The sequence below is a fragment of the Lissotriton vulgaris genome, unplaced genomic scaffold (genome assembly GCF_964263255.1).
Source record: "Lissotriton vulgaris unplaced genomic scaffold, aLisVul1.2 SCAFFOLD_586, whole genome shotgun sequence".
Lineage (NCBI taxonomy): Eukaryota > Metazoa > Chordata > Amphibia > Caudata > Salamandridae > Lissotriton > Lissotriton vulgaris.
This window is the reverse complement of record NW_028250360.1, coordinates 196,356-223,754: the sequence shown is the minus strand read 5'-3', so window position 1 is coordinate 223,754 and position 27,399 is coordinate 196,356. Positions and strand designations below refer to the sequence as shown.

Here is a 27,399-nt window from a genome sequence, read left to right as displayed (position 1 = left end):
TCTTGATAGGACTGTTCGTGCAGTGAGCACGCGGTGCAAAGTCAGGACAGGGGAACACAAACCCAGAGAACCACTCCTGCAGCGGAATAGGAAGACCTGATCCGAAAGCGAAGGACAACAGATCCTGTGCACACGCTGGTGAAATCAATGGTCCTGAAGTCAGAACGCAAATTCTACATGAGAACGGAAGCACGTGAAACGTTCAAAAGGATCAAAACCCAAAGTTTCATGTAGGTGAAAGTTGATTTTTATATAGGTCAATTGTTGGTCAGTACAGAGAATAATAGCCAGCCGACACGTGTTTCGTCACACCGTGTGGGAGATGCGACTCATCAGGGCTGATACGCTATGTAGAAGTCCAGTGTGTGTTGGCGACTACTGGACATAGCGTATCAGCCCTGATGCGTCACATCTCCCACACGGTGTGATGAAACACGTGCCGGCTATTATTCTCTGTACTGATCAATAATTGGCCTATATAAAAAACAACTTTCATACATCCAAATCAGGTGAGATCTTTTTAAAATTATCACAACTGTGTAATTGTACTATTGTGAGAGTGTATTGTGTGTGTAAATAAGGCCATTACCTTACAGTAGCTAACCAAAAGGTCCAACCCAGTGACTGTTTCCCCAATATTACACGGCAGGGTAGGATCATGGCTGAACGCTACTGAAGCATTTTGGAGCGAGTCTGACATTTACAAAACTGGAGCGAATCTGACATTTACAAAACACGTACTAGACATGCTGACAGAAGAAACTGGCATTCCAAAACTATCAGATTAAATAGATTTTAAGAGCTGGTCTAAAAACCATGAAGGCATAGTAGTAAGGAGATGGGTTAGTCAATTACTTGGTAACAGAACCTGAAAAGCCCCTGTCCACAAATGTTAGTTTGGGAATTCGTAGAATGTCTGCAGAGTGCAGTGGCTAGAAAGGCCAATAACGTGCAATTTCTTTCAGGTAAATATAGAAACAGTATTATGTATGTATACTTGTAAATGTATGTATACTTGTAAAGCGCACTGTTACCTTGTTACGTGGTGTCCTGGCGCTGTATACCGCTTTGGAACCCGTCCTGGCTTTCTCTGTGAGAGGGCACCCCCAAGGTGAAGCCAGGCATCCCCGGCGCAGCTGGGGCCGTTGTGGAGATTAAGCAAGCTATTGCCCAGAGTTGCAGAGTGGGACCCATGGTTAGCGTAGGCACCTAGGCGAGAATTATCGAGTCCGCATACCTGCCGCGTCGGGAATTGAACCCTGGTCCCGGGCCGACTTCTGCTTCAGGGTCTGCCGCTTCTAACCAGTGAGCCACACTTCTCCACTATACAGATTAAGTGACCCAAAGTACATAGTGATCGAACGTTAAAGTAAAACAAGACTTCTTTTATAAACGAACATTTTTTATTTGAGGTTTGTTTTTCAATCAAATGGTAAAATGGCAACATAATACCAAACAACTTCGACTTGCATAGAACGCAGGATATGTGACACGCCTTTTCCATTCAGAAGACAAATTGCACCTATATTCTCACCACAAACAACCTCCAGTTAAGATAAAAATATAATAATCTTTGTGTATGCATCAATGACCGGCGAACTATCTGGTTTGTCTACTACGAAAGCAGGAATGATGCAAGGTTTCAGAAACACTTCACTAGTATCTTTCTGCTCACATTTAAAACGCTGCAATGTGTTATAGTAGCACATTCATGGTTTGCAACATGCCGCTTAACCAGTAACCTGTACTGAGGTTCGGGGGTCAAAAGCACATGATGTCAAAGATACAATCTCCACATGCTACTAGTATTGTACAAAGTATAAAAATGATGTATTTAGTCACAGAGAGAAGAACTCGGATTACTAAAACAAAGAGAAGACAAGACTGATGAGTTTAGGATGGACTGTGGCTTCTAACAATTTGAATTGCATACGTTTTTAGCAAATACAGTATTTTAAGAAAACATTATAAAGTCTCAAAAAATCAAATACCCGAGCCAATTCACGTGCCTGCCTTCTAGACAATAGAGTAAATTCAGCACTCGAGCACAGAGTAGATTTCAGGATCAGGTTCTAGTAGTACTTTGGCATTTCTTTAGCATTTCTATCGTACAAGCTTTACTTTCTCTTTTAAAATCTTGAATTTAGGATTGCAATTGATTTTCTTTTTGAATGTAAGAAGGACATCTTCTCTAGATTTATAATGTTCAGTAACAACAGCATAATACTGAGCCACCACCTGGAAACAAAGAAAGAGGGAGAATATTATTCAGCATCACTCATCTGCCTTTTTGAAGCTCTCAGTTTAACGCTCTTGGTACAAATCTGGCTCTTTATTTAAAGAATTTTCCAAATCAGAAGTCCACACTCGCACTTAAAGTAGAGTTAATTCAACAAAAGAACATTGGTGAAGAAAACAAGAAGCAATTGCTGATACAAAAAAACATAATAAAATAATCACAATCCTCATTAAAATGCTTGTATTTTGCTCCGTTCGGGTAAGTTGTTCCTCTTAAACAGTGCACACAGACATCCTTCAAATAGGAAGTGCAAATCACACACACTTCCCCGACCCACATCTTCGTGGCAGCAGAAGTACTTTTGGTTCTTCAACACCTACAGTAACAGTTATGAATTTAAGGTGCCTAATGAAAGCGCGCTAGTACTTTAAGAAGGAAGAGGACCAAGCATGTATAGCATCACTAATACCAAGGCATCATGGTAAAATGCACCACTTACTTTTCCTTGCCTACATGATGAAAGGTATACGAACCTTGTGCCAGAGAAAAGGCGAGGGTGCGGGAGGTAGGGTTAACAGAAACCGATTACCATAAAAACTAAAATTGCTGCTTTCCTTCTGTTTGCACTGCAGCACCATCCGTCAGACATGGGGTGATATCCAAGTACGTTACCGAGTTGAGGCAGCTATGGTATTCAGTTCTTCAGGCTAGCCTGGGTGGGGATGTGTGCAGTCAAAGCAGCTGTTTTGTAGATGATGTCAAGAGAAAATACTTTTGTAAAACCACAGTCACTGACATGGCCTCATAGTAAGTTCCAGAAGGTAGACGACATCCCTGAATGAATTGGCGCAATATCACAAATTGTACAAGCCCGTATGGCAGACACCAATGTTATGACAATCTTCTCTATTCTTCTCTGGTCTTTCTGCGAATACCGCCAGAGTGTTGCCAGTGTAGCTGTGAAGATTGAAGGAGTTAGCTAGTAATTGATTGAGTAAGTGCTTAATACACGCTGACAAGTAAAGGGGACATGCAAGAACCGTGAGGTACACCACTTTGCACTCTTTATGGATTTGATTTGCACTGTTTCACCATTGGTGGGGATAATGGAAATGAAAAAACAACAAAAAAAACACAGCAGTGTGCTGCTCACCCCCGAGACTCCCACCACCTCCTTAATCTCTCGATAAAGGTAGTGAGGCTGAGAGTTAAAATCAATAGACGGGTTCAGTAGCAGAAGTGCTTTACCCTGCATCCAAAGATGTGTGTACATCAATGAGGCAAGTTTCAATGCCTCGTTTAGAACTACAATCCTTGCCAATCCAAGGAGGTTAGCCTAGAGGAAGTTATTTCCTTAGTCATCTGTCTACAATACTAGCGATAGCAGTTGTGCTATAACTGCACAGTTTTCTAGACTCCTGTTCCGTCTGATCACCTATTACGATATATGATGATGGATCCTTCAGTGGGCTTTGACACAGTAGGCAAAGGTATTCATTTGCCTTGTTTGTCCACCATGATGGGGGCCTCAGATGAACCTATCAAAAGGATTCTAACATAACATACCTTGTGTAGTTTTAAAGCACACGCTCACCCGTTGGCATCTTGGCGCTGAATAACCGTTGTTTATTGTTACCCAACTCAAAGGTACTCATTTTATTGACCTCAGAAGGGTGAAAGGCCGGGATTTGAACCTGTGACAAAGAGGTCAAACAGAGACCCCTATAGTGGATAAAATAGTCCACTAAGCCACCAGACCCGGCAAATTCTATTGTTTCGAAACAACAGGGGTCATCAGGTAACACGGTTTTGTATGCTATGGAATACCACAGGTGAAGCTTTCTGCCACATGGTCTTCGACATTTATTGAAGCCCTCTATTTGACTGAACTAGTTTGCCAAATCGTAATCAAATCAAAACCAAGTCGGAATCAAATCGCTAGCCAGATCTATCATTTTGTGTAAATAATTTCTAAAGCACTTTCACAATGTTGTAACTCTTAAATATTTTGCATGTTATTTTACTTTCAGGGGATTGTATTATTCCATAATACCAGGAAAACATGTGTCACATATTTTTGGAGGTGAGAAGGAAGAGGGAGGCAACATAATCCCAGAAGTTGGGTGTCTTAGAGAAAATGAACCCTTGCCGCGTGAGGTGAAGATTGGTATGCCAGTTAATAGGCTATTTAGGTATTTGGGTTTAGAAGGCATTGGTGTCTGAGAACTGCATACTAATTTCTTGTGAAATTTCGTTTTTCCCAACCCCACACCTCCTGCTCTGTCTCTGCAACAGTCTTTCCATCCCCCGGGTCACAGGTAAGCGGCCATGTGGTTTATATAAAGAATGACATGGTAGCAGGAATGAAATGATGAAACTATAGCGATGCATAGGAGAGAGGTGTGAGAGTGAAACAATCCAGAGCCCAATCCTCACCAATTGACTTTATTACATGTTAATGGTTTTTATACCGCGCACAGCTGCCCCAGCAAAGGGGCGTCCTGGCGCCAAGAAAGGTAAACACAACATCACCAAAAAAGGAATGTCATTACATTCCACTAATTGTTGGAATGTAATGACATTCCTTTGTCTATGCAATATAGAAATACTTGTGATAAATCACAAAGGATTTGCCTTGGGAATAAAAGAAAACCTGGTTAGCGGTTCTGTGTAATGCAATGCACAATGTGCTTTGCCTAGCTTGAGGGTAATACACAGCGAAACAATAGAACCTAAAATTCAACAAGCACTGGCGTTGCCAATAGGTCTCGCAGTAGGAAAGTTGGAGCTATTGGTTTTGTAAATGACAAAGCCCTTTATGTTTTTAAAATGAAAACAAAAATAAAAGGCATTGTTTTTTGCAATAGTAATAGCTCAAACTCTTGTGAATGCGAGACCTATTGCATTGCAAATGCTTGTTTGTTTTTTGTTTTAATGCCTGCTTTGTTTGTCCTGTGCACCATAGCATTAGTGAGTACTTAAAAGATAATGAATATTATTGTTATCGCAATACATTTCAGCATGCCATACCACTACAAAATACCTTTGTAAAATCTAGGGTATAACAAGCCTTTCCTGTAGTGTCGGGAAGCACATCACTTGACCCTTGATGGTGCTATAGGAGTTAATGTCTATGATGGAAGAGGCAACCAATGAAACGGGGGTAAAAAGTTCCTTAGAATAAAATCACTGGTTATAGGCAAAGTAATGTGACGAAGCGTCATTACCATATAGTTGCATATTGAGATGCTGAACTAAAATTAGATGGTGCTTTCAGGCAGGCTTGCAAGCTGGAAATGGGTTACACTAAAAAATGAGCTATTGGCATTGTAAATGAGAATGCCATTTATTTATGATTTGGTTTTAAAAAAATAAATAGAAAGGCATTGTCATTTATAATGCCAATAGGTTAAACATGCGTAGAGGCGAGACGTATTGCATTACAAATGTTTGCTTAGGGAGAAGGCAGAGTGAAGTCGAATTCATAGTGGGGCTAGAAGAGATGGAGATCAGAAGAAAGCGCTATGGGCAGAACGACAGTAAGGGAGAGGTAAGAATGGCATGGAAGAAGTAAAGTTAAGGCGAGACCTATTGCATTTTCAATGCTTGTTTACTGAGCCAGCGGATCCGGCCCGAAATCGGATTTAATGGGACAGCGCCCTGGGTGGTATGGAAAGATTGGCGTTTGTTATGAGTGGGGGGAGGGGGGAGATCCTGGAGTGTGAGGAAGATGGGGTGGGGTTGGGGGCGGGGGTTGATGGGGAGCTAACAATTACGAGGAAGTACCTTAAGGGTTAATTAAATGTCTTTCCCGGCACCCGATGGAGACCAAGTAGGATGGACGAGTTGCTTTTTGTATAACATTATGCCAGGCAGCTCCCTGTTGCGCCCCACGAATATCAGCGCACCGGGCCCAGCATCCTAAGGCCAGCCCGGCGAGCCAGTAATCTCCTGCTAAAACTTTTAGTTAAATATTGAAAGCTGCTGAAAAGGGTTGTACTTGCCTTTTCAAAGTACAGGGGTGCAGGACTCAGTGCCTGCTGTTTAAGTTGTATACCAGGCGAGGAAGAGGTTTGTACCTGGCACCCCTCACCGAAGCCGGCACCCCAACAAATCCAAGAGCAGTAAACCGCCGACAGCCGAATTATTTCAACGTACAAACATCTGCAGGGATTGTGCACAGCTATTGTGTGCCCTCCATGTCATGTGACCTCCTGCAGCTGTGACCTCAGGCTGTATAGTCAGCAGCACTTACTTTGCATGTGAATTGAAAACTGCGAGCCCCGGAGACTGTTTCCTAAGAGCCATGAGTGGCTGACGGGGTCACGTGACGGGTGCTAGGTTATTGTGCAGCGTGAGGAACCAATTATACATATATTTACAGTACTGCTGTTTTCCCCGCTTACAGTAAACAAGAACAAACACATTTTGCTCTGTCTTTTTTTTAGTTTTATATTCAATTCATCACCAAGTGCACCAAAGAAACACAGATCCGAGCACTACACAGTATCTACTTCTCTTCAGCACTACTGCTGTATTTATGGACAGAAATATTACTACAAACTCCATGTGTGAACGCGACGGAAAGATGGGTAAGTGCTGGGAGCAGCTCATGCATACGTTTACAACACTGTGAAGATGGAGCTAAAGGGAGAGAAGGTGAAGAAACAGTACTAGGAGGAGGAGAGAGAATTGAGCAGGCACGAGATAAAAGAGAAGAAGAGGGAAATGAGAGCGATGCAAAATGATTAAGCATAGTATTGGACACAAGAAAGATGAGGGAGGCAAGAGCGAAACTGTAAAAGGAGCGAGCAAGCACAAAGATTTGAGAAAGAAATGAGAACAAGAAGAGAACATCGAAAGAAGCAGACAATCAGGAACAAGGAATATGACTGCAGTTTTGTATTTGAAGCATTGTTGTAACAATTACTCATTGTTACATCAATCCCGATACATTTCTATCAAAGCAAGTTATCTTGGAGACACAAAGGGTAGGAAAACAAGAGTGGCCGGGAAACTGAAAGTATGGCCGGCCAGCCATGAATAATTAGGGGAGGAGAAGCCGCAGAGCGCACGCTGGGAGAAGCCCTTTGATGTGGTGGCGGCCGTGAAAAAATGCAATTAGGAGGGAGGGAGGGAGGCTGATGCGCGTGCTTGCTTGGTCACGTGATTCACGTTAACTCGAAGAAAACCGCACAGAAAAAAGCCTTAGTTTGACGAGTATTTTGAGCACTTGAATTCTCTCCATTTTCCATAAGGCGAGACCTAAAAAGGTTGCCCGTGCAATACTTGTGGTTATGTGAACGCAATGCTTTGGCTTTAAGAATTGTTACACATGGCACCTTAGTGGGTCTCCCTTCCATTTTTGCTGTTGCCTCGTGTTTTTGCTGGTATTAGATGCTTTGGGCACTGTGCCACTGCTGTCCAGTGCCACAGTGCAAGTGCTCCTAACTGTAAATTAATGTATGAATTAGTGATTCCATGATTGGCTGGTTTGGTTTACCTGTCAGGCCCTAGTACAGTGCACCAGGAGTGCCCAGGGAGTGTAAACCAAATGCTGCTGGTGGGCTTGCAGCACTGGTTGTGCCACCGACAGAAGCAGCTAGTAAAAGTTTGTCTAAGGCCTACCATTGCAGAGCATGTGTGCAGTCCGGTACTGCCATGTCGACTGAGCATGTGCACCCACTTGCCAGTCCCTAAACCTTCCCTTTTCTTCATGTCAGACACCCCTATGGTAGGCCCAAGTGCAGGGTGCATTGTAAGTATAAGGTAGGATAAGCCCTGGTGTGTGTGGCATGTCCTAATAGTGAATTACAACCATTTCCGTTATTCAATATTGCAAGGCTACCTGTTCTCCATAGGCCAGAATGGGCAGTAAGATTATAACATTTTATAATCTTAACTGACTCAGGAAATATGGTAGAAGTCGAGCTTAGTATGCCTGGACTCAGAATGATAAAATACATCTTTTAGTGAAGTTGATTTTAACATTCTGTGTTTGAAAATACCACTTTTAAAAAGTAGGTATTTTCTTGTCTAACTATCCAAGCCTGCCTCTGCTAGGTTGTGTATTCCTTGTCTGGAGTTTGAGTGACAGGGGCTGGGGGATTCCAGGAGACATGGTGAGTCAGCCCAGTGGTGAATAGAGAGATCTGCATCTAGATGGGTGGGAGGAGTTGCACCTGGGACCTGAATAGGGATGTGCCTTTCCTCCACAATGCTGGCTCCACCTCCTGTGGTGCGTCTGATGTATCTGCCCTGCACTGTGAAAGGAGAGGAGTTATGTCCAGGACTGACCAGACCTGGCTTGGACTAGCAAAGACCCCTCTGCCCTCAGAGGACAAATAAATATTGCGACCCTGATCCCAAGAATTTAGATCACTTTTGGACAACAAGAAGAAACCTTTTCTGAGGAGTAGAACCAGAAGAAACTGAGGAGAGACTATCCCTAAGCTGAAGTGCTGCTTGGGGGATTGGCCTGCGGGGGTTGCCTGACTGCCGAAGAAAGGGGAAAGGACTTTGTGTGCACTTTATTCAACTTGTAAAGGATCTCCAAGGGCTTGAGAGAAGAGCTTGCCTCCTGCTGAAGTATCAGGGACAACAGACTTCAACCATCAGCACCCCAAGAGGTCTTTGGAAGTGCCTGCTGCTGTTTCGGGCCTTCTGAGGGACTGCGTGTCGCAAGGAGCTGGAAGCGACATGCAACGAAGAAACAGCGTGTTGCCGTCGCAGCAGCTGCATCGTGGATGTCGCCGCTGTAGCGGTCGCATTGCACTGCATCAAGAGAAGCGTCTCGCATCGTCGGAGAAGAGTGTCGCCGCCGTCACATCACGGAACAAGGGTGTCGTCGCTGCAGCTGTCGCATCGAGTCGAGACTTCTGGCAACATCGGAGAAGCGTGCCCCATCAAGAAGAAAACTGCATCTTTATGTCTTTGCACGCAGTAAGGAATCAACGCATCACCATCCTTGCAACACCTTCGTTGCCCTGCTTGTCTCATCTTAAGGTACATTGACTAAAAGTGTTGCATTTTAAGATCTAAAGAGAACTAATCTAATTCTACAATTTTTTGTACAGTATTGTGGATTTTTGTGGTTTGTGGTCGTGTTAAATCTATATAAAGAATACTTATTTTTAATACACAACTGTGCGGTGTCCGTCTATAGTGTTGTCACTTGATTACTGTATGTGGTCACAAATGTTTTACACCCTGCCTCTGAGATAAGCCTGTCTGCTAGTTCCAAGCTACCAAGGGGGTGAGCATGAGTTATTTTAGGAGTGTACCCCCTTACCCTGACTAGAGGCAAGGGTCCCTATTTGTCACAAGTACCTACCTGTGCCAACTAGAGACCCCCAAATCTATCAAGCTTGTAAATAACAAACATATGGTTCCAATAATGCAACAAAAATTCAGAAGAGATGCTTTTAGATACTAAAACACCTCTTACGTTTCCAAAACAGATATCAAAGATGACAGTCAAGTAGAGATCCAAAACTGCTGCTCAGAAATAGTGCCTCAATGTATGAGGGCATGTTTCCTCCGTGAGAACTGCTTTTTTAAAAAGACTGAAATGTGGGGCATGGATTAACGGAAACAAGAGGAGTACAGTGTGTAGAAATAATTAACTTCTGCACCAAAAGACTATTGATTGTGGGCCCTTTACAAATGCCCTCAACCATTAAGTCAACTGTGTTTTGGTTGGCATGTTTCTGGGCCAAAGAGTTGATTCCTGTGTAAGTGACTGACCTGATGTCTCTCTCCAACTTTGGAAGTAGCAGACTCACAAACAAGGTGTCAGTGTCTGCTAGAGCTGAAGCTCTGAGACCAACTCTGGTGCCGAAGCTGGCCTGTGAGTGAGTAGAGGTAAGAAAGAGTGAATCTAAGCAAGAATCCTCTACCAAGTGCCACAGCTTAATGCATTCAGCAGCACAATTTACCATAATGTGAAGTGTTTGACGGACAGAAAGGTGGCAAGAAGCAGAACCAGATTCAACAGAGGAGAAGGTACATTTTCCGGAGGGACAGGCTTATACGATAGCGGAGGCTATCCCGCTTTATGTTGTGTAAATAGTATAGCACCATACTACTATTGTCTATCTTCCTTTTTTCTAAATCACTTGAGCACCCTTTCCTTTCCTCACTGACTATATTCTCGATAGTCCTTTGCGCCGTTTAGACAACTGTTTTATCTAATTGTAAATAAATAAGTGATTTTTTGATATAACAAACATCCCCAGTGTGGTTACATTTTGATTGTTTTTCTAACCTCATTGTTTCTCTCCCTTTGTTTTGCTTGAATCAATATATGCAGATTTAATTGCATAAACTCATAACTAATGTTATTCATATAAGTGTCTGTTCAAATCGAAGTCAGGGACCACTATTCCATATACTACAGCTTCATCAAGTGTCAGCAAACATTTGAAAGCTAAGGGGGGAAAAGGTATTTAACCAAAGCTGAGTGTGTCAACAGAAAATTACATAAGGATGTGAGCACACAAGCTACTTACATGTTTAAATCATGTGCAGTGAATACTAGGTAAGCCTAGAGACAAGAGTTGAAAGGATACAAAATAAGGCCAGAACAGCCAGCCTCATTATTTCGGTGAATATCTTCAGAGCTACTACAGATATTTATACAGAGATACACCTTGAGCCCCGACATTAGGGTAAGGAAAATGTACCAAAAAGAGATGCTTGAAAGGCTTAATTGGGTCCAGGCATGCTAATAGTGGTACTACTCAATCAAGTGGTGCTGTCACTTTTATTGAGTAAACTAATTTGGTCTCTACACTTCACTGAAGAGCAATTCAAGAGGCAGGTGTAAGAAAGTGCCCCTTTTGCATGGTTGCACCTCACTTTTTGCCTAATGTTGATGTACTTGACCGAGTGTGCCCTGGGTTTCTACCAACCAGGTACCCAAGGCCTATGTTCTTTCCCTAAACTGTACTGTTGCACAACCAAATTGACAACTCTCTGGCCACATGCAAGTCCCTTGTAAAAGGTACCAAGGGCACTGTGGCCAGGGAAGACCTCTAAGAGCTCCAGCACTTCCTGTGCCACCCTTAGAAGCCCTGTACCTTTGCACCCACACACTGCCATTGCAGGCTGCGTGTTCTGGTGCAGAACAACGTGAAGTCGACAAGGCACACATCCCTTTGAGCCATGCCTACAACCCACTGCTCTGGCATAGGTGAGCTCTAGCTGTGTGCACTATACCAGTGCATGAGACCTGTACCTCTACAGTGTCTAAGTCAATTCTTAGACATTGTAGGTGCAGTAATGCCATAATGTGTATATGGTACTGGTAGCTTGTCACTACGAACTCCATAGCACCGTAACGGCTTTACTGAAAACTGTGAGGTTTGGTATCAATCTACTCAGCACATTAAATCCACACTGATGCTAGTGTGGGATTTAATGAAAAATGCACTCAGAGGGAATCTTAGAGATGCCCCCTGAGAAACGACCTAACTCTAGTGTCTTGGATGAGTGGCTGCTCGCCAGCTCCCACCACCAGACATATTTCTGGACACCTGGGTCAAGAGCCTGCCGCTCTCAGGGTCCTGAAACAAAGCACATCCTGGGACGAGGTGCCAAGCCTCCTCCCCCAGGATGGGCAGGGTCCACGAAGGGGAAGCTTCAACAGCTTGCCGCCTTTGTGAGCTACCCCAGCCATTTGCTGCTCCCAGCAACTGGCTCCCACTGGTTCTGAGCCCCCACTTTGGGCGGGAGAATCGGCAGGAAAAAGAAGTTAGAAAGGTGTACCCACCACTCAAGTGGGGAGGCGAGGTGAAGCACAACTCTCAGTCGCCGCCATCTTGCAGATGGGAGTACCCAGCCAACTAGAGTGAGTCTTATGCTCCCCTCCCACTGGAGGGTGGCATAATAGTGGGTGTACCCATCCCAAAGACCTGTAACGCCCCTAAATCTAGTATATTAAGGGCAGCCTGAACCTTGCCTTCTCAGACAAGAAGAAAGCAGAAGAAGAGCTGTGCTGTGCTGAAGAAGCAGAGGACACCAACTGACTTGGCCCCAGCCCTACCGGCCTGTCCCGACCTCAACCTGCTATAGCAAAATCCCTGCCTTCCCAAACCAGACTTTGTCTCCTGTGAGCACCGGATTTGCTCACCCACAGACTCTGAATCCAGTCAAATCCGCTAGTCTGCACAACTATGCAACCAGCCCGAGTTCGAGTGGCCCAACACCACAAGGAAGTCTCCCCAGCGATCCTAACCTGGGATCTGGTGATCCCCGACCTGCCTCAAGTTTCCAACCAATGCCTGCAGCCGGTTTCTGAAGAATCACCCCAGTCGCGACTCGAGCCGGTAAGAAAAACCAGACACAAAAAGGACACCCCTGCACCCCATGTCCCACGGCCTTGGGTGACCCAACCGCCAGTGTCCCGTCATCTCCAGGTATCCCAACTTACCTCTCCAACCAGTGATCTCCTCCAGAGGATCTTTTTCCCCGAGCCTGCAGTGTTTGTTGCAACCCGAGAATCCCCATTGAAATCAACAGGGTACCCGACACCAAAACAGTACTCTGCACCCAGCCACCTTTGTGGGGGCACCTTCTGTGCTAAACCGGATCCGCCTTTACCCTGAACTGAACTTGGATAACATTGGGCCTCAACACTCTGCACCCGGCCGCCCTAGTACCACTGAGGGTGCATCCTTGACCCAGTGGGAACCCTGGTCTAGCCCCAGAAACCCAACTTCTGTAAGCAAGTGCTAACCTGTAAACTGAGAACTTAATTTCCTCCCATAGGATTGTATTGACTGCTTTTCTTTGAAAAATCATCTGAGCGTGGAGCTGGTTTGTATGAAACCTTGAAAAACTGCAAATGTACAAAAACTGAATTACTTACCATTTCGCTACGAAATGTCACAGTGAGATATCTAGGCATATCACACTGAGTAGAAAAAGTAACGAAAAAAGTAATCTGAAAAGTAATAAACAAACTATTCTCAAAAGTAACCGTAATTTTTTTTCTGTGTACCTACCTGTAAAAACAAAACCAAGTGCATCCAACGGTATTCCAATGGTATTTTACTGCATTACATCTGCACAAGTATTATTTCACTTACCTGCACGAGGCCTGGCTTGGTTCTAGAAATAAAATATCTGAATAATATTTTTTATACAAACAATTTGGTCGGAGTTCAGTCTTTGAGTGTGTGACGTCATTTCTTGTTTGAGTCTGTACAATAAATGCTTAACACGATCCTCTGATAAAGCCCTACTGCGCGCCCACAAAACCACCTTACTTTGGTATAGTATACACAGACGTATTAACAAAAAGGGAGAGTAAGGGATTCTTCACATATGTGAATGGAGGTACTCTTAGTCCCAGAGACTTGAATATAGTATTAACAAAAAAAGGAGTATCACCAAAAGGACCTAGCAAAGGTTCTAAATGGGATGTCAGAAAAGAAAACAAAAGGATAATTCCCTTTTGTTTAGAAACCCCTCACTCACCAACCTAGTTGGTGACATGGTTCATCATCGGGGTCCACCCAGACGGCCGAGTGCCATCCGAGTGTGCTGCGATACCCGACTACAGTGGAGCTGTTTTTTTTGTGTATGTGAAGTGCAAAAAAAGTGATGTTAAAAATAGTACTAGTATAATTTGTTGAAAAAAGTGTAATCATAAGCTACTGGACAATATTAAATATAGAGTGCGGATACTAATAGGTTATAATGACCATGAGTATCTATGTGATTATTATTTAAAAGGGTCTACATCTTTCAACCTATAAGGGGTAAATCCCAGGTTTTCGTTAGGACCAGAAAAGGAAAATGGGTGGTCTACACACTCTAACGTGTATCCAGTCCTAGATTCCGAAGACCGTACTGCAAAAATCTACAGTAGGCAACCTCAAAAACCTAAAATAGGCGAGGGAAAAAGAGAAACTCCTGTTGTGGGTCTCGATTGCTTCATGGGGGCAGAGTTAACGCTTGTTCAAGAAGAAACCTATTAGTTTCGATGAACTTCGTGATCAGAGTACCTACGCGCCTCTCTGGTGTCCCCGCAGCAAGATGCTCGTTATTCAAGGTGCTCCAGCAGCAATCTTTTCTTCACATACACAAAAAAAACCAGCTCCACTGTAGTCAGGTGTCGCAGCACACCCGGATGGCACTCTGCCGTCTGGGTGGACCCCGATGATGAACCATGTCACCAACTAGGTTGGTGAGTGAGGGGTTTCTAAACAAAAGGGAATTATCCTTTTGTTTTCTTTTCTGACATCCCATTTAGAACCTTTGCTAGGTCCTTTTGGTGATACTCCTTTTTTTGTTAATACTATAGTATACACAGAGCCAGCTTCCTACAGTGGGGCCTCCAGAGCCCTTGCAGAATTATCTTTTTCTGAGCATTTGATATCAACAGAGCAACAGCAGCCAACATCAAACAACCTGACTAGATCCAGTTTCAAATATCATTGAAAATAGCACAAGAGAACCATACCTTTTTTCGTAGTTTTTTAATACTCATTTCATTATTCGGCGCTTCTTTTAAAACAGCTTTGATGGTTCCCTTCCAGTTAAATTTCACTGAAATACAAAAGTACAAGATACAATACTTTTATAACATTTCAGTGCAAAAATAAAGCATTTTAGAAGTTAAATGGAGAAGCATCCCAAAAGGGAGTAACATTACTGATCAGATATAGTAAACATGTAAATTAACATAAAAAAACCTAAATATCTATATTTTGGGGAACTACTGATGTGGGAACTGTCGAAATTGGCCTTGAACGAAGTATATCCGGGATCAGCATCACCCTACTGTATTGCATATATGATGTGTCCAGTGCTTCAGTCATTCAAAGGGGCACAGCTCTGTAAATAGATCAATATGGAGTAGACCTTGAGGAATCCCTCCGTTATCAGAACTATAGGTGTTCTTCTTCTAGCCAGACGCAGTAAACCCATGTCTAAAGAAACAGTAGCTTCACAACAACTTACAACCATGTTAACTATGCATTTGTTGTTAAAACAGCACTAAAGCCCAGAGCCATGGAAATACTTTTACATGTCTGGTAACATTTAGTAGTATCATGTATGAATTAGAATGGTCAGGATAGCAGTTTTACAATGCCTTTTAAAAGTTATTTACTTTGGTTGTATTCAGCTGCTTACTTTGGTTCTATTCACATTGCAAAAGAAATTGTTAAACGCATTTGGAGTAAGGAAGGAGGAACAATTGATTAGGTGTGTTTTGCTCTCTGTGTTGTTTATTGTCTTTCCTTTAAAGGTTTCTCCATAGTTTGAAGAGATTCATTTGTGTTTGGATTGGGCTGAGGGTTTACATACGGAGTTCTGTGGGCACAGTTAATCATGACTCTGGAGTATACATTTTTCCAAAAATATTCTCTTCTGGACATTGTTCTCAGTGTCTTTAAAGACAATAGTTAACCATATGCGGTATGTAATGGTTCTTCTCAAGATGCAGTGACTGCAGCACAAAGAGCTGCTTTCACATCAGGGTTTTGGAGTTCAAACACCCATCTGAATATAGCTTCTCAGCTACTCTAGGCCTGAATGCCCAAGTAAAAGGTTTGGGGAAATCCACATTCTCACCCTAGTAGACGAGAGAGGAACTAGAGAACAAATAACTGACAGAAGCGAGCTACTTTGCCTTCCAGACTATCCCCAAATCTCACCAGTGACATTACCCTTGATCTGCGGCCTCCAACTTTGAATTATGCGAGTTGTCTGGACACAGGGAAAACTCCCCAAAAGATCAGTAATGCACATTCCTATTGACCACTTGGTGATGCCACTTCTCATAAGTATGGAAAATATGCTGTGCATGCTATGGCTGTTATTATTAACCCTGAACATGGCACACTTTTCAACAAACCATATATTCCTTTCATGGCCGTCTAGTGGCACTTGTTATAACTGATACTGTTATTGCTTGCATGCTCTTTATGCTTGTGACATATCATATGAAATGTAGCATGAAGAAACCAGAGTAACTATGAACTATGGTAAAGCAGTGGCCGCTGGACTAAACAGCTGATCATGTTGGTAAAAATAAACCTAAGAAAAAGCTACACGATTAGAGGATTTATTGAACTTAACATTGGCGACGAGGCGCCTGTGAAGGGAAAGTACGTTTTACTGTATATTTCTGAATATTCTTTTAGTATAGTAGGTTTAGTAAATTGTTAGTAAATTGTTTCTGCGTGTTTAAGGTTTATTAATAAATCTATGAATTGTGCACATGCTAGCCTTGTTTACTTTTGTAAAGCCAACTGCTGTGTCCAAGGTTCATGATTGTACAGAACAGACAGAGAAACTGGGTAGGAGAAGAAGGAGGACGTGTGCTTGGAGCTGTGCTGTTGGTGTTTCTTCTACGAAATAAGTAACTTTAAAAGTACTTCTTGCCATACATTTACTCTACAGAAAGACTGTCCACCAACAGCCCTTGTGTATTATGTAAATTTAACTCACTAATTACAATTGTAGAAGTTCCTGTGGACTATTTAAGTTTCAAGTAAGATTTTACCTGGGTATTTCTAATTTTACATGACATAGAATCTCAATATTGCTGTAAACTTTTACGTTTCTGTAAGTTTTGTGACACTTGGCTTTCATCGTTATGATACACTTCATTTTCTACCAAGCATGCTAGTAAAGGAGAGCTGTGTGCAGTGATGCAATCGTACGGCTGGTATTCTGGACAGTCTGTATAGTGTCAAGGACTGAGAGTTGAAAGGCAACTGTGCGAGTGCCTTATATAGCAGAGGAGATTTCCTAGAATGGCTTTCATCTTCTGGAACATTAAGTGAATTTGAAGTGTACCTTCTTGCGCATTAAACCGTTGCGCAGAGCGTGGACGTCTTGGGCATCCCGAGTTGGAAAGAAAAGAACAAGAGGAAATTGAGGGATGCATTATTGCAAGTGCTGAGGACAGGGTGGTTTGTTTGGATATGGAAGTATGGCAAAGTGCCCTAGAGACTGATGTGGTACTAAAGCATGTCTTGAAGCCTGTTATCACAGGTTGGCGTAAAGAGAAGTCAGTGGGTGTAGAATTACAACCATTCTGTAAAGTGGCTGATGAATTGTCTCTAGAAAATAATTTGTTAGTTAGGGGTGGCAAATTGAATCCTCCTAGGTGCTTCAGACAGACAATACTGGAGGAGGCGCATTCTGGTCATTTAGGCATGTCTGCAACCAAACGCAGAATTGGGAATGCTTTTTGGTGGCTCACTGTAGATCAAGAAGTGGAGAGATTGGTAGTGACATCATTTGTGCACTGTAGATTGCTGGTTCTTTGTATAATATACCAAAAGAGGTATATTGTGTAGAGAGTCCATGTATCTCTTATGACTGGCCAGGGGCTTGCTTGAACAATCCCAAGGTGCTCTTTTGTGGAAGTGTGGTTGAGCAGCCTTGGGCTTATCAAGGAGGAGTGTTAGACATTTGTTGAATACACACTGCCAATATATGGTACACACACACACACACACACACACTCACTCACTCACTCCCTGGCTCTCTCTCAAAAAGGAGATCCACACCAAAAATACAACTTTTATACACCAAGAACTTTGTTATTGGGTAAGTCATTTTTAACATACCAGTTTTGGAGAAAACCGGTAAATACATGCATAGTGTCTCTAACAAGGTGGTATTATTCTATGGGGAAAAACAGATACTCCTTAAAAGGTACTTATCAGTGAATTACAGGACAAATCTTCTGGAGTTAAGTATGGGGCAAGGTCCAAGGCAACACCAATAGGACACCTCGGTAGGCACTGGGGCGCCCGGGTGCAGAAGAGCTTTATGGCGCCGGATGCCCTGTTGGTTTCCAAGGGAAACGTTTCAGGGAAAAAGAAGATGCAAGCTGAGATTTGGGGACCGCTCCAACAGGGGTGTTCAGTACTTGAGATGCTCAGGCACATACGGACACGGTCAGTCCGTTTCTTCTCTGGCTGTCGGGCTCGGGTGCAGTGGTGCTTTTAGGCTTTGGGTCCGTAATGCAGGAGACACTCATGGTTGAGGGGGTCCAGTCAGACAAACCCATGGTGGGATAGGTTTTGGAGTGTCTAGGACCTCGTTGGCACCATTGGCCCACTTTGACTCGGGCTGGGGTGGGGGTGGTGGGGTAGGGGGTGTACACGTGCAGCAGTGCTTCCCGGTGTCTGGCTTTCATGGTCAGGATTCCACGCGGTTCTTGGGTGCTTGCATCATGCAGGTAAGTAGCTCCAATACTCCACAGGAGATGCTGGTTGCTCCTTTACATGCTGGCAGTCCTCCCAGGCTTTTGGAGGCTGCATGACAAGTCACATTTGGTGCAAGTGTCATGGACAGCAGGCAGGCCTGTAGGGTTGGCGCCAACATAGTTGCTACTCCTCAGTTCTTGCTCTTCTATGCCCTTCTTCTTGGGTCCACAGAATCGGCTTTCCTGGTGCCAGGGGTTCCCCTAAATACAAGATTTAGGGGTGTAAAGGGAGTGAAGGGTGGTAGCCAAGGGGCTACTTACCCATGGGCCACTACACCCCCTCGCGGCCATCGCCCGCCAACACAACCTCAACATCATCTCTTACGCGGATGACACTCAACTGATCCTATCTCTCACCAAGGACCCCAGCACCGCTAAAACTAACCTACACGAAGGAATGAAAGAAGTCGCCGAATGGATGAAACAAAGCCGTCTGAAACTGAACTCAGACAAAACAGAAGTCCTCATCTTAGGTAAATCCCCTCTGCATGGGACAACTCCTGGTGGCCGGAAGCCCTCGGAAATGCACCCATCCCGACAGACCACGCACGGAACCTTGGCGTCATCCTGGATTCTTCACTCTCAATGAACAGACAAGTCAGCGCCGTATCCTCTTCCTGCTTTAACATTCTTCGCATGCTCAGAAAAACATTTCGCTGGATCCCCCCCGAAACAAGGAAAACAGTCACCCACGCTCTAGTCACGAGCCGACTGGACTACGGAAACACCCTCTACGCAGGTACCACCGCGAAACTCCAGAAGAAACTACAACGAATCCAAAACGCCTCAGCCAGGCTCATATTAGACATCCCACGCAACGAACACATCTCCGGTCACCTTAAAGACCTCCACTGGCTGCCCGTCAATAAGAGGATCACTTTCCGACTGCTTACCCACGCACACAAATCACTCTACGACATCAGACCAGATTGCCTCAACTCTCGACTGTCCTTCTACACCCCCTCCCGCCAACTCCGCTCTTCCAGCCAAGCCTTCGCCACTATACCTCGCATCAACAAGACCACCATGGGAGGCAGATCCTTCTCATACCTGGCTGCCAAATCATGGAACTCACTCCCCGCTTACCTTCGCCTCACCCAGAATCACCTAGCGTTCAGAAAGCAGCTTAAAACGTGGTTATTTGACAAATAATCCACCTCCCCTTCCTAAGCGCCTTGAAACCCTCTGGGTATGTAGTGCGCTATATAAATGTTCTGACTTGACTTGACATATTACCACTTCCTGTGGGAAGTGGGCTATCTTTGTCCCAGAGTTCCTCATTCTTGGCAGAATTTTGCTGAAGGAGGGTACATCTGGCAGCTTACCTCAGGGGTGTGACTGGCCCAGTAGTGCACCACATCTCCCTGCATATCTGATGTCCCGCCTGTCCTGGTGTGATATGGGCCCAGGGCAGGAGGTTGGCATTTCCCCTGTCTGGGGTAGCCGTGGTCACCTATCAAAGGCGGGAGGGCCCTTTGAAACCTCCTGCCTTTAAATGCTGATTATTTAGTCATCCTGATTAGAGGAAGTGACAATGCCTCCGGCCAGAGCAGGCATTCCTTCTGCCCTCAGAGAGCGTAGGCTTGCACCTGCCGGCGTCAGAAACTGGTCTACGGTGGCAAGCTGTTTGACAGCAGTCAGCCAGTACTCTAGAGGCTGGGAGGTTTTCAGAGGGCACCTCTAAGGTGCTCTCTGAGTGCATGTATAATAAATCTACCACTGGAATAAGCGTGGGTTTATGAATATAAGCTTGTTTGATAACAAACACCATAGATAATAGCGAAGCCATCATGTAGCTGGGGAACTTATTATTACCAGTGTCCAGCACATGTACTTAAAATGGCTTCCCTGTTTACTTGTGATATCTAAGAATTGACTTGGCCATCACAGGGAAACATTTGCTCATGTATATATGCCTACACATGTAGAATAGTGCACCCTGCCTTAGGGCTTCAAGGCCTGCTGTAGGGGTGGCTTACCTATACTGTATGCAGTATCTGTAAACATGGCACACAGAGATGTGTGCCATGTCGAGTTTTCACTTTTATCTCCAAAAGACATGCTAAGTGCAATTCATGCTGCGTGAGTAAGGTGATGGCCCCTTAAGGTGGATCATACATGCTGCAGCCCTTAGGCACCCTCTTTATTACTCATGCCCTAGGTACACAGTACCATTTAAAGCGACTTACAGGGGTCCTAAAGTTATGTCCAATTTTGGAAACAATTGTACAGACCTTTGGGAAAGAGACCCGGAACTAGGGACCTGGATAGCAGAACCCCTGTGCACTTCTGTCAAAATTGCATCAGGTCCCAAGCAAAAAGATAGGGTGACCATGTAAAAAAAGGAGCACTTTGATACTTCAACATCGACAACTCCGAGACCTGCACTGAGTCAACACAGAGTACGGCAGAGAGTAGCAGTGGATTTCTTAGGACCTTTTCATGTGTTAACAATTAGCATGAAGTATTTTGTTTTGTTGATAGATCTATCAAGGTGGGTCGAAGTAAGAGGCGTCTCCGAACCCAACACTAAAATGGCCATTCACTTTTTACAGCATGTGTTCAGTAAAAAAAGGAGTTTCTGAGGAACTCTTAACATACAATGGGGTACAGTTTGTCACTAAAATGGGGGTGAAGTATTTGCGCACACCACAACCAAGCATATATATATATATATACACACCAGGAAACAAACTAGAGTTTTTAAATCGAAGTCCTTGTGTCAGTATCCAGGTTCTGGAGGGGAAACTTAAATATAAATATATATATATATATAAAAATATTACAGGGACCTGCAGGGGCCACCTCCTGGGGCTTGTTTAATTTTTGGGAGGGCCACCAAGGCCCCCCATGCCCCGGGGACCGCCACCCCGGGGCTTCTTTGAAATATTCATGGGGGGCAAACAGCACTCCCCCCGCAGAACCGGCGACTGCCAACCCCGGGGCTTCAATATTTAAAGATTATCAGAACTGTGTAGGGGGGCTCGAGCCCCCCCCACACGCCCCGGGGACTGCCACCTCCCCTGGGGACTAAAAATTTAAAATGGGTGGTCCGTTATGGACCCACGAGCCCCGGGGACCACCACCTCCCCAGGGTTATTTGCACGAAGGGAGGGGGCCGTGCGCCCCCCCTCCAGGAGCCCTCGATGGCTCTAGGGACCGCCACCCCCCAGGGCCGGCTCCAGCAGTGTCGCGGGATGCCCACTCCCAGGACACTGCTGTTTGCTATGGCAGGGCGGGAGCCGCGAGAGCCGGGAAACCAGCTCTCTCTTTCAAAATCCAAAGCAGATTGCTTTTCCACACGGGGAGTTGCATGTCAGCAGCTCCCCGTGTGGAAAAGCAATGCTGGCTCCCGTAGGACGCGGGGAGCTGGTGGGACCGTAGGGGGATTGGGGCCCCAACGGATAGGGCCAGCCCCAGGGGATGGGGTCTCCGGGGCTAGAAGTGGCCCGGGAGGGGTGCCACGCAGCCCCAGCTCCCAAAAAAAACAACAAAAAAAGAAAATGTTAAAAAAATAAAGGCCGGCCCGGGGGATGGGGTCTTCGGGGCCAATAGAGGCCTCAGGAGGGGGCCACGCAGCCTTGCTTGTTAAAAAAAAATATACATATGTGGCCATGCCCCGGGGGCTGGGATCTACGGGGCCGGGATTGGCCACGGGAGGGGGGCCCACGCAGCCCCCTTTCCGTTCAGATTTTATTTTATAAAAAGGGGTAAGGCCCTGGGGGATGGGGTCCCCAGGGCCCAAAACAAGGAAAAAGAAGGGGGGGGCCACACAGCCCCCCTTCCAAAAAAGAAAAGAAAAAAAAGACAGGCTTCGTGCTGGAGGCTCCGCCCCCTCCCAGCAACACTGCAAACACGGCCTGTGGTGCGTTTTAAGTTGGGGAATTCATTTTCCTTCAATACTGGGGGTCCCTGGGGGCCAACAAGCCCACCAGGTACCTCCAGTATGCGCACACAGGGCTGTATTGCAGAGAGGTGGCCAGAGGCCCCGCCCCTTATTACACCTCTCTGCAATGCCGTTCTGAGGAGCCTACTGGAGGTACCTGGTGGGCTAGTTGGACCCCAGGGACCCGCAGGATTCAAGGGGACCAAATCCCCCAACATTAAACGCGCTACGGGCGCATTTGCCCAGTGGTGAAGGGAGGGGGCGGGCCTGATGTGACATGTGTGCAAACACGCCCTGTGGCATGTTTTAAGTTGGAGAATTAATTCCCCTCCAATCCGGAGGGTCCCTGGGGGCCAACTAGCCTACCAAGTACCTCCTGTAATCACCACAGTGCTCCGATGCAGAGAGGTGGTCTGAGGCCAAGCCCCTTTTTACATCTCTCTGCAACACAGCTCTGTGGCGCTTACTAGAGATACCTGGTGGGCTAGTTGGACCCCAGGGACCTTCAGGTTTTAAGAGGACTTAATCCCTCAACCTAAAACAAGCCACGTGGCGCATTTGTAGAGGTGAAGGCAGGGACGGGGCCTGATGTGACAAGTGTACAAACGCGCTCCTTGGCGTGTTTTAAGTTGGGTGATTAAGTCCCCTTGCATCCTGAGGGTCCCTGGGGGCCAACTAGCACACCAGATATCCCCAGTAAGCGCCACAGAGCTGAGTTGCAGAGAGGTGAAAACAGGGGCGTGGCTTCGGACCACCTCTCTGCAACGCAGCTCTGTGGTGCTTACTGTAGGTACCTGGTGGGCTAGTTGGGCCCCAGGGACCCACAGGATTCAAGAGGACTTAATTACCCAACTTAAAACACGTCACGGGGCACTTTTGCACACTTGTCACATCAGGCCCCACCCCTCCCTTCACCACTGTGCAAACTGGCCCTTTGTCGCATTGCAAGTTGGGGGATTAAGTCCCCTTGAATCCTGAGGGTCCCTTGGCTCCAACTAGCCCATCAGGTACCTCCAGTAAGCACCACAGAGCTGCGTTGCAGAGAGGTGTAAAAAGGGGCTTGGCTTTTGGACCACCTCTCTGCAACACAGCTCTGTGGTGCTTACTGGAGGTACATGGTGGGCTAGTTGGCCCCCAGGTGCCCTCAGGATTCAAGGGGAATTAATCCCCCAACTTAAAACCTGCCAGGGGACGCGTTTGCACAGTGGTGAAGGGAGGGAGCGGGACTGGTGTGAAATGTGTGTACTCATCCAATCACTTCGCCAAAACCCAAGCACTTATAAATTCACCATGCACTCTCCTTGCAGTACTATAATCATCCAGTCAGTACCCATGCACTCATGCAATGACCCAGGCACTAACACATGCACTGCTACCATCCCCTAAGCACTTCCCATGCAGACCTTTAACCACCTACACACTACTGATTCACTCCTCCAATTACCCAGGTAGTACCCATGCACCCGTAAATCCCTCTGTCACTACCCATGCACTCCTCCAATCACCCAGCCAGCACCATGTACTTATCCAATCACTGCGCCAAAACCGAAGCAGTTATAAAATCACCATGCACTGTCCTTGCAGCACTCTAATCATCCAGTCACTACCTATGTACTCATGCAATGACCCAGTCACAAACACATGAACTACTGTAATCAATTGAGGACTACCTATGCAGTCCAGTAATCTCCCTGGTACTACCTATGCAGTCTTCCAATCACCCAGCCAGTCCTATGTCCTTATCCAATTGCTGCGCCAAATCCAAGCACTTTAAATTCACGATGCACTCTCCTGGCAGTACTCTAATCATCCAGTCACTACCCATGTAGTCATGCAAGGATCCAGGCACTAACACATGCACTGCTACAATCCCTGTGTACTACCCATGCAGACCTCTAACCACCTACACACTTCTCATTCGCTCCTTCAATTCCCCTGGTCGAACTCATGCAGTCCAGCAATCACCCTGTCACTCCCCGTGCAGTCCTCCAGTCACACTAGCCACTACCATGTATTAATCCAAACACTCCACCAATACCCAAGCACTTATTATTTCACTCAGGCACTCTCCTTGCAGTTTTCTAACCTTTCAGTCAGTAGCTCTGTACTCATGCAATGATCCAGGCACTTACTGATGATAATACAATCCCATATGCCCTACTCACAGTCCTATGCCCACTTACAAACTTCTCATTTTCTCCTTCAATTTCCCAGTGTGAGAAAGTGCCATCTTTCTTGCATTGGTATCCCCCCAGTTTTTCTGAATTGCTGATGTGCTTTGACTGAGTGTGCCCTGGGTTCCTGCCAACCAGGTACCCAGGGCCTGTGTTCCTTCCCTAAAACTGCGTTGAAACTAAAACCTAATTGGCATCTCTGGCCACCTCTCAGCCCCTAGTAAAGGGTACCCTATGTACCCAGGGCATGGTAACCAGAGAAGACCCCTGAGAGCTGCAGCACTTATTGTGCCACCCTCAGGGTCCCTGTACCCCGACACCCACACACTGCCTTTGCAGGGTGAGTGAGTACAGAACCAAATAAAGAGTCGACATGGCACACATGTGCCATGCCCACAGTCACCCAGTCTAGCTGGGTGACAGTCAGTCACCCCTCTAGCTGGGTGACCTATGCCAGAGGAGTGGGCACAGGTGCGTGGGCCCTGTGCCCCTACAGTACCCAGGGCCAATCCTGGGCACTGTAAGTGCAGTGATGCCATTAAGAGTATATGGTGCTGGGAAGTTGTCATTACGAACTCCACAGCACCATAATGGCTACACTGAAGACTGACAAGTTTGGTACCAAATTTCTCAGCACATTAAACCCACACTGATGCCAGTGTGGGATTTAATGTAAAATGCACCAGAGGGCATTTCAGAGATGCCCCCTAAAAATTTAACCGACAATCCAAGTCTGGGCTGAGTGGCTGCAGAGGCTGCCACACAGCAGACGTGTTGCTGGACTCCTGGATAGGAGAGCCTCCGCTCTCCTGGGCCTGCAACAATGCACATCCTGCCTCTGTGAGCTTCCCCAGATCATTTGCTGTACCCAGCAACCAGCCCCCACCAGTCCTGACCCCCACTCTGGCGGGAAAAACTATGTCAGGAAGGGGGGGTGCCATCCTGTGCCTACTCCACCCCTCAGGTGGGGGAGACTAGGTGAAGCACAACCCCGGGCTCCGGTCTTCTTGAAGATGGGAAGCCCTGCCCAATCCCAACTAGGCTCCTGCCCCCCTCCCACAGGAGAGGAGCAGGCTAAGGGCTGCACGGAAGGTCTTCTTCTTGATCTTCTTTTCGTATAGGGATCTAAGGAAGGAAGGTTCAGGGAGCCCCTAAATACTGAATTTAGGGGTGTTACAGGTAGGGCAAGGACAGGGACCAATGGTTTTTTCAGTGAATTTTTAAATGCTAATTTCTAACTATAAAGTGGCTGAAACCTATGTTTTTTCAGTATATGTGTGTATATATATATATATATATATATATATATATATATATATATATATATATATATATATATATATATATATATATATGGAGTGAACAAGGGTACCTGTTACCCGAAACGTGTCTGACGGTGGTGGCAATTGAAATAAAGACCTGCTGAACCACATACTTATACGGAGTCCGTTTCCCGTTTTTTCCGTGACGAGCCCGGCTGGGAGCGCTGAAAGAAGGGCGGGAGATTTAAAAAATATATATATCAAGGTACGTCAGTACCGAAACGCGTAATGGCCGACGGAACAGCAGCTAAATAAACCAGCAAATTTTATACCTACTTTGGGTCTGTGCTCCACGTTTCTTTTCTAAGGGAGAGAGCGCTTGCATCTTGCTCGTGGGAGTGGAGTGGCGAAGATATATAGGCTGCTGTGATTTGCAGTCCGTGACTGCACGGAGGAGTTTTGGGACACTGCATCCGCAATTCCAGGCATGGCTATATGGGGACTTCAGCGGTTGAGGCGTATTTGGGGGCCGGGGTGATGAACTTGATTTCGGCCACAACGCTTTGCCAGAAGACTGATACCCCGTTTCAATTTTGTGTCCAGGCACCCATGAGGGATAAAGGGTATCGTATACGAGACATTTCAGAGTTGCCTGTGAGAGGAGCATTCTGGGTACTGTAGTTGGTTGAATTAACTGCAGAGATGTATTGCCTCTGACCTGGCCACGTCACTCATGACAAAACGAGGGGAGGTACTCAAAAGCATTCTGGCAGTCAAGGGAGGTGGCGGCAGGTATCTGAGGAAGAAATAAAGTTACTCACCTGGAATCCCTGCAGTGTCTCTCCAGTTATTCTTACAGCAGGAACTTTTGTGGCATATATATATATATATATATATATATATATATATATATATATATATATATATATATATATATATATATATATATATATATATATATATATAGATATATATTCACTGAAAAAACCATAGGTTTTAGACCATATATAGTTAGGGATTAGCATTTACAAAACCTTATTTTACTCGCACAAAACCATTGAAATTCCATATATAGTTAGTTGCACTAACTATATATCGCGCACCCGCAATCCACTGCTGATGATGTCATATATTACATCATTCATGACATGGTCAGTGACATCACTGATGACATCTCAAATGACATCACTGATGACATCACTGATGACAACATCCAGTGACTGTATGTTTCTGTAAAGTTAAAATATGTCTTACATATTGAAGAATGAGTGGATGTATAAGTGTCTGATGAAGGATTTAGTAGGTGCATGACTGACTGTATGAGTGAGTGATTAAATGTGTCTCACTGAGTGCATGGGTTAGTGACTAAACTGTCTTAATTTGTGCATCATTATGTCTGTTGTTCTGTAAACTGTCGCATGTGTTGATAAGTAGCTATATGAGTAACTATATGGGTTATTGATTGGTTGCCCAAGTATTTGTATGGGAGACTGAGTGTGTGTGTGGGTGGCTGGGAGGTGTATGACTCTGTGCATAGATGAGTGAGCAGTTGATTCACTAGATGTATGGGTTCAAAAGTGCATGTGGAAACAGCTGTATGG

At 45.3% G+C, this 27,399-nt stretch overlaps 1 protein-coding gene across 2 annotated transcripts in view; it reads right to left on the bottom strand.

The window, feature by feature from the left end:
* Positions 1-1,384: 1,384 nt before the first annotated feature.
* LOC147663282 (cell growth-regulating nucleolar protein-like) overlaps positions 1,385-27,399 on the bottom strand; it is a 97,722-nt gene continuing 71,707 nt past the window's right edge. For both annotated transcript variants that reach the window (XM_086950561.1, XM_086950562.1), the window contains exons 8-9: positions 14,709-14,794; positions 1,385-2,238 (exon numbers count right to left, since the gene is read on the bottom strand). In XM_086950561.1, coding sequence (XP_086806687.1) covers positions 2,104-2,238; positions 14,709-14,794 — 221 coding nt within the window. In that variant the 3' untranslated portion in view covers positions 1,385-2,103. The remainder of the gene's footprint in view (positions 2,239-14,708; positions 14,795-27,399) is intronic.